This window comes from Sitophilus oryzae, unplaced genomic scaffold, assembly GCF_002938485.1.
Source record: "Sitophilus oryzae breed Bouriz unplaced genomic scaffold, Soryzae_2.0 scaffold_936_pilon_pilon, whole genome shotgun sequence".
Lineage (NCBI taxonomy): Eukaryota > Metazoa > Arthropoda > Insecta > Coleoptera > Curculionidae > Sitophilus > Sitophilus oryzae.
In genome coordinates, this window is record NW_022147568.1 from 2,775 (window position 1) to 10,574 (window position 7,800).

The 7,800-nt window shown below is 31.3% G+C and overlaps 1 protein-coding gene across 1 annotated transcript in view; it reads left to right on the top strand.

The window, feature by feature from the left end:
• Positions 1-7,630, top strand: part of LOC115890885 (heterogeneous nuclear ribonucleoprotein K-like) — a gene marked incomplete at its 5' end in the record, with an annotated part of 9,873 nt that extends 2,243 nt beyond the window's left edge. Inside the window, 2 exons of the mRNA XM_030911237.1 lie at positions 2,106-2,275; positions 7,582-7,630. Of these exons, the coding sequence (XP_030767097.1) occupies positions 2,106-2,275; positions 7,582-7,615 (204 nt within the window). The remainder of the gene's footprint in view (positions 1-2,105; positions 2,276-7,581) is intronic.
• Positions 7,631-7,800: the final 170 nt, after the last annotated feature.

The window sequence follows — 7,800 nt, forward strand, 5'->3', positions numbered from 1 at the left end:
CCAGGTAAAATGAATTTTTTTAGACATAATATATATAGAAAAGTTTTTATATCTACATTATTACTTTGTCCATCAAAATACCCGAGTATTTTGCTTTGAAAATTAAAAAAAAATATTTTTTCTTTAAATTTTAAGAACCACTCGATCTATTCTGGGTTTTCTTTCTTGTAAATTTAATTTACTGCCTGTGTTGCCAGATTATCAACATATATGTTTTTTAACTAAAAATTAAATTTTCTGGGGTCGAAATATAGTATTCCTAAAAATATTTGCACTTATTTAAGACTCACCCTATATATAAACCCATCCTTACTTAACTTAAAAAAATAGTACCTTTTTTAGTGGAAAAAAAAGTATTGATATGGTCGTTATCTGCTATTTTACTGTCATCGTCTGTCAAAATATCCCCTGAGGCGCTATAAAAACTATAGTTTAAAATACAGGGTGGTCCGAACTGTATTCCGGAAACTTTGACAGCATATTCTGCAGATAAAAATAAGTAAAAAAGTTCCAATAAATAAATGTCCTAAAATGCTTAGTTTCGGAGATACAGGGTGTAGAAGTTTCATTTTTATTTCGATTTTTTCCAAATAATTTCTGAAGTAACGTCAATATTTGGATGAAAATTGGTACCTGGGAGTTTTTTGACATGATAAATTTGATTTTGATGTCAATATGACTCCTACTTGTACAGGGCGCCACCTACATATTTTTTAACTGGTTTGAAGGGTAATAACTTTTCGTCCGTACCGGTATAAAACTACTGAGTAAAAAATATACATTTACGACGTTTTTTACCTGTAGTAATAGTTCTCGAGATATTTGGAATTGAAATTATCAATACCTGTCATCATTGACATAAATTAACATGTTGACTAAATAGATATTAGACTGAGACCATAAATTTGAAATGTTTTTGTGCCAAAAGTTCAACAGAAACGATCTTATCGTCATTTTTTTGCAGAAAAATTTGATTAATTTTGGCGTTATTTCAGAAATTATTTGAAAAAAATCGAAATTAAAATAAAACTTCTACGCCCTGTATCTCCAAAACTACGCATTTTAGGACATACATTTATACGAACTTTTTTATTTATTTTTATCTGCAGAATATGTTGTCGAAGTTTCCGGAATGCCTGTATAAACCTGGCCTTCAAGATAAAATCGTGTTTAAAACAATAAAAACCGTTTTAAACGACAAAATTCGCATTTTTTTCAACCCTGTATACAAATTATTACTATTACAGGGACGGACCCAGAACTGGTGGTCCCAGAGACGGAGGCCCACGTGGCATGGGCCAGGGAGGTCCCAGGGGAGGCGGCGGTATGAGAGACGACTCGCAAGGACCAGGAAATAGGGGAAGATTCAACAATAACGGACCGTCACCGAATAGGGGAGGCGGATCTTTCGGGAACAGGTCCAACATGGGCGACAGACCCAACAATCGACCTTCAAACAATTTTAATTCTGGAGGGAACAACTTCAACAACAGGTCTAACACGTCGAATGGTTGGACAGGGTCTCCATTTACACAGCCTCCCCTAGTTTCAACCAGACACCGATGGTGAGTCCCCTGGACCTATAGGGTTGTCTGGATCGCCTGGATCCGGTGGGAAGACTCAGACTCAGGTCACCATACCCAAAGATGTAAGTATTTTAAGTATTTGTTGAGTTCTTTGAATAAAAAGAATAAGGAAGGAACATATCAAAAAAAAACTTAGGTCGAACGCGATGAGGACCAAAAATGGCCGACTTAAATTCCGTTCTTCTAAAGATACAAGAGAAAAAATTGGCGCCGGATATCTCGAAATCTGCGACTTTGACTGGTTTTCGTGTTATTACAAATTTTATTGCAAATATTATTACTAATCTTAATTTGAAAACCGCGTTTCGCTAGCTATTGTAATTTTGGAGTTACGATTTTTTTAAATTTTTAACCCCTTACCAACCCCCCACCCCCACCAAAAACTAATGGCCAGATTTTCGGGTGCCACAGTATTTTTGTGCCAAATTTGGTTAACCAAACCAAACCAAAAGTAAGAGTTGCCAGCACGTTATAATCCTAGATAGTAAATATTTATTACAGAAAAAATGTTTCTTTTAGCTTGCCGGAGCAATAATAGGAAAAGGAGGTGGTAGAATCAGGAAAATTCGCCAGGATTCCGGAGCAGGCATCACCATAGACGAGCCGTTGCCTGGATCGAACGATCGCATCATCACCATCAGCGGAACAGCAAACGAAATCCAAATGGCTCAATATCTACTACAGCAAAGGTAACCAAAAATATTTATTTTCTTTTTTCTTTATTATCTTTAATACTTTTCCATAAAAAGAAATATTTTTGTGTACAGTTAAGCTCCAAATATCCAAGATATATTTTGCATTTATTTAAACCATTGTTACTTGCACACAAAAGTTCACTAGTGCGCGCCAAGGAATCAACCAATAATGTAAAATTTTCAACAATTTTTTGACAAAAAAATCTAATGGTTGTATACGTGCACTTATTTTTGGGAGACCCTGTATTTTTTCTTATAAAGAAAAAAGTAAAAAAAAACTTGGATGCTTGGAATTTTACCTGGCTTTCCAAAAGAATAAATGGACTCCTCGATGTATAAAAATCAATATACAGGGTGGTCCGAACTGTATTCCGGAAACTTTGTCAGCACACTCTTCAGATAAAAATAAGTAAAAAAAGTTTTGTTTAAATAAAATGTTCTAAAATACTTAGATTCGGAGATACAGGGTGTGGAAGTTTCATTTTTATTTAGATTTATTCCAAATAATTTCTGAAGTAACGTCAATGTTTAGATGAAAATTATTGGTATCTGGGAGTTTTTTGGCACGGGAAATTTAATCCCGCGGGTTTGCGGGATTGAGATTTTGGTGCGGGATTGCATTCCCTATATATGACCCAAATAACTCATTTTGAGTGAAATTAGAAAAACTTTTTTTTGTCGATCTTAATAGCCTACCATACCTATTGGTATGGTGGGCTAAAAAAATTAAACACTCAAGTACTTTTTATAGAAAAGTTGAACGCTTATCAAGCAGTGTTGGACCTAGTACCAGTACTATTGAATGTACTGAGGGTAACAGCTCTACACTGGAAGTTCCTAAACAAGTTCACCAGGACCGTATTTTGTTTTTTATTTATTTTTGGTTTATTGGATTAAATTTAGAGAAGTATGACTGGGCTTTGATATGACAATAAATTATTTTAAATCTATTCTTGAAAATTTATATACATATTATTATGTATAATTGTCGTATTTTCTATATATTTCTAAAGTTCTTATAGCTGCATTTTTCTAGGAATGTCGAGTTGGTGACTTCTGATGAATTTAAAGATAAAACAGAGCTCAAACAAAACGATCTTAAAAGCAACAATGTAACTGCCTCGTTTATTAAACAAAATACATTTGAAATTTGAGGTTAGGATATTGTTTTTAGATGAGAGGTAGGCCGAACTTTATTGAAACATATGGAACTATATTGTCACAAAATGCCTGATTGTCCGACTTTTTGGGTGTTCAAAGTAACTTTCTAGTTCCAGTAGTTACTATAGTGTACAAAATTTAAATACATTTAAGAATAATAAAGTTTCAAAGTAGTAACCGCCCAACTAACAATTTCTGTTTTAAAAATGTCGTAAAAACGTTTACAGAACTATATTAGCACGAGAAATTTGATTTTCATGTCAATATGATTTTTTAACTGGTTTAAAGAATAATAACTTTTCATCCATACCTGTATAAAACTACTGATTAAAAAAATATACATTTCCGTGATTTTTTACGTAAAAAAGGTCTCTGGGTAAAAATCGCTACGAGTAATGGTTCTCGAGATATTTGGATCCAAAATTATCAATACCTGTCATCATTTACATAAATTAAACATATTGACTAAATAGTTATTAGACTGGAATCATAAATTTGAAATGTTTTTGTGCCAGAAGTTCAATAGAAACTGTTTTATCATCATTTTTCCGAAGAATAATTTATTATTAATATAAAAAAATAAAAAGTTTCCTGATTTATCATTTCAGTCAAAAAACTATCTACTCAACATGTGTATTTTTTGTCAATAAAGACATGTATTGACTATTTTTATTCCAAATATCTTCAGAACGGTTGCTTGTACCGATTTTTACCAAGAGACATTTTTTACGTAAAAAGTCACGGAAATGTAAATTTTTTCACTCCGCAGTTTTATACAGGTACGGACAAAAAGTTATTACTCTTCAAAGCAGTTATTCGCTCAAACCAAAGCAGTTAAAACACATGTAGGTGCCGCCCCCAACAAATAGGAGTTATATTAACATCAAAATCAAATTTCTCACGCCAAAAATCTTCCAGACACCAATTTTCATCCAAATATTGACGTTACTTCAGAAATTATTTGGAAAAAATCGAAATAAAAATGAAACTTCTACACCCTGTATCTCCGAAACAAGGCATTTTAGGACATACATTTATACGAACTTTTTTACTTATTTTTATCTGCAGAATTTTCCGGAATACGTTCCTGTTGTATAAAATAATTTAAAAATTGTAAAAATTTTTTTTTTTTTTTTTTTTCATTTTCTCTGCTTTTAATCTATTAACTTCACACACGAAGAACAATGGGATCGAACTTCATCAAAGAAGAGCTTCACCCTGCTACTAACTTTCTTTGGGGATGTGTTTGTGTGTTTTCTGGACTATGGTAACCTCGTGGGCCTGCTACTACTAACATTGCGGAAGACTTACTATGTGGAAGACTAGTGATTTTGTTGTTATGCTTTTGAAAAACAAGGAATCACTATTCATCCCACGGTAGTCTTCTTTGTCTTCACGAAATATCGACTGCTTGCCACCCTTTTGCATTAAAATTCATCTATACATTGTATTCTGTTCACTGTATTTTTTTATGAATTTTTTTTTAAATAATACGGATCTTAGACCATGATACAACTAGACCCCAATAGTTTAAAGATGTGTATTAACTAGTGGAAATATATGAAATATTTTTAAAAATAAGAAAAACTGAAATATTTATTTATAAAAATCATAACAAAACATCGCAAAGAGTTATTCTTCAAATTAAAAAATAAATTAAAGTTATATTTGTACAAAAAGAAATTATTTTTGGCACACTAGTCGAGCATATCTTCATCGCTGTCATCAGCATCACACTCAATAAAAAAAAATTCCGTTGCAATACGAAAATAGATTGAAGTTTTGTGATTGCAGTGGTATATAATTTATATGGTTTTGCAACAAATTGCTCACTATTTTATGGCAAATGCTGAAGCTCTGCAAACCTTTAATCAAAGCACGTGTGTTTGAATTAACAGCGTAATAGACTCTTTTAACTTTCTTTTTTTCTATGAAAAAAAAAAAGATTTCAATTCATTTTAATAAAGAAGTTAGAGCATGGCACATCTGGACCGCAAGATTGAAGACATTTATTAACAAAACTTCATTGAATTCATTTAAAGACTCTGTTTCCAGATTAATACACATTGCATAAAATCGGAATCTATAATACAGAAGGCCTCAAAATCAAACTGAACTAACAAAAAAGGTATTTTACCATGAATAGCCTTTTTAAAGAACATTTTAAAAATGGCATTATGTTAGCTTCAAGACCCTGATTAAAAATCCACTCTAGTTATTGCATGGTCTAAGGTCAAAAAATTTTTTAATTAAATTTTAACAAAAAATGGAAGGAAATAATATTTTATGCTGTTTGTAATGTACAGGGTGAGTCAATTGACGCTTTAAGTGTAAACAATCTTTCTATAGGAGATAGACGAAAACTAATATGGGTGTCAGTAGCTCAATTTTCATCAAAAACATGATGGTGAAACCGCACATCAATAATATCTGTTACCGTTTCGGAGTTACGGGGTGTTTTTTCAAAATGTGTGCTTAACAAATCGCTGTAACTTTTTACTATGAAAATTTGTATTTCTATGAAAACATTTCCAAAAGCACCTTTTTACGCAGAATTTAATGGTTTAAGCATAATTTTTTAAAATTAATAATTTAAGAGTTATTAACAGAAAAATTGATTTTATTTGGGACACCTCTATATATTTTTAATTAACTAAAAATAATTTAAAATTACCTTCCAAAAATATAGCACACTTGATATTTTGTTATAATCCCCTTCGAAATACAGAATTTTTAAAAGTTCGCCACATTTAACTAGTAGGCTTTGGACCCCTTTATTGATGATATGCCTAATGGAACTCGAAAACATATTTTTTCCAATAAGACGACGCACCGCCTCTGAACGCTGAAGTTATCAGCAAATTTTTGCAGCCAATTTCAAGAATAATTTTGGATAGCTAATCAAGATCCCAGCCGTTGGCCGTCGAGGCCGCCTGACTTAGTGACCATGGATCTAATGCTACGGATATATTTGGTGGAAGAATGTCTTTATCTCTTCCGTATAATCTGTGACAAGAATAAGAATTAGAAATACTTTAGCAGTTATAAGAGGGTATCTTTCACCCCTACTGAGTTAATGAATTCCGGGAAATTATTCCGCGAGAAATGTTTTAAAACTGCCCCGTCTGTCCATAACAGAAGACGGTCGATATGTCGAACACCTGTAGCAAAATCTCATGACTTGGTTTGCTATTTATTTTTATTGTTGTTAGATATAGTTTATATGTGTTGATGTTGGTTAAATATATTTTAAATTGATATAATTTTCTGCATCCTCATAGCAAATGTTATTTTCTGTTTTAATTGGATGCTCACAGCTAGAATTTTTTTGCATTTCAGCCAGTGCAGTTCAAAGCCTATTCTTATTTAAAGCTGGCGAATTTTTTATATACTCTATATCTCGAAGAGGAACCGAAAGAAAATATCAAGTGTGTTATATTTTTGATTTTAATTTTTTTTCAATAAATTAAAAATATACAGGGTGTCCCATATAAAAAATCAAATTTTCTGTTGATAATTCTTAAATTATTAATTTTAAAAAATATACTTAAACCATTAAATTCTACGTGTGTTAAGTTCTTTGAAATGTTTTCATAAAATTTTTTTTTTATTTTCAATAACAAAAAGTTAAGCGATTTGTTAAATGCATATTTTTGAAAATCGCCCCGTAACTCCGAAAAGCTAACAGATATCGATATGCGGTTTTCACCATCATGTTTTTGACAAAAATTGAACTCCAGACACCGATATTAGTTTTTGTCTATCCCTTATAGAAAAGGGTGTTTCCATTTAAAAGCGTCGAATTTGACCCAGCCTGTACATAAATATATTTTGTATTGACTTCACCTGTATATATTATTGTGCTTTTGAAACATATAACATCTTTAATGTATAATGTATAACATTTTTCTTTCTATGTATTATATTGTTAATATGATCAAATTTAAAGACTTTCAAAATCACTTTTTTTGTGAAATCATATATAAAATATTTCTTTCTTTTGTATTCTAGTATTTAAGAGAATTTACTGATGAAATTTAACAAAAGAAATTTAGGTAAGAAATCAATAATTTTTAACTTTTTTTGTTAGAGTTATTTTATAAAAAAATTAGTTATTATAAATATTTTTTCTGTTTTAGCGTCCATCAAAATGCAGAAAGAAACAACTATTAGGGATGGGCTTGGAGTGAAAAAGTTTTAATTTAGGATAGTTTGAGTTTAGCATTAAGCATTTATATGTCCAACCATTGGAAATTGTGGATCGTACATTTGAAGCAAAATAAATTGTAAACGATCACAATAATGGGGGCCATAATATAATAATAATTACAGCAATACTAACTGAACGAAGTACCTGA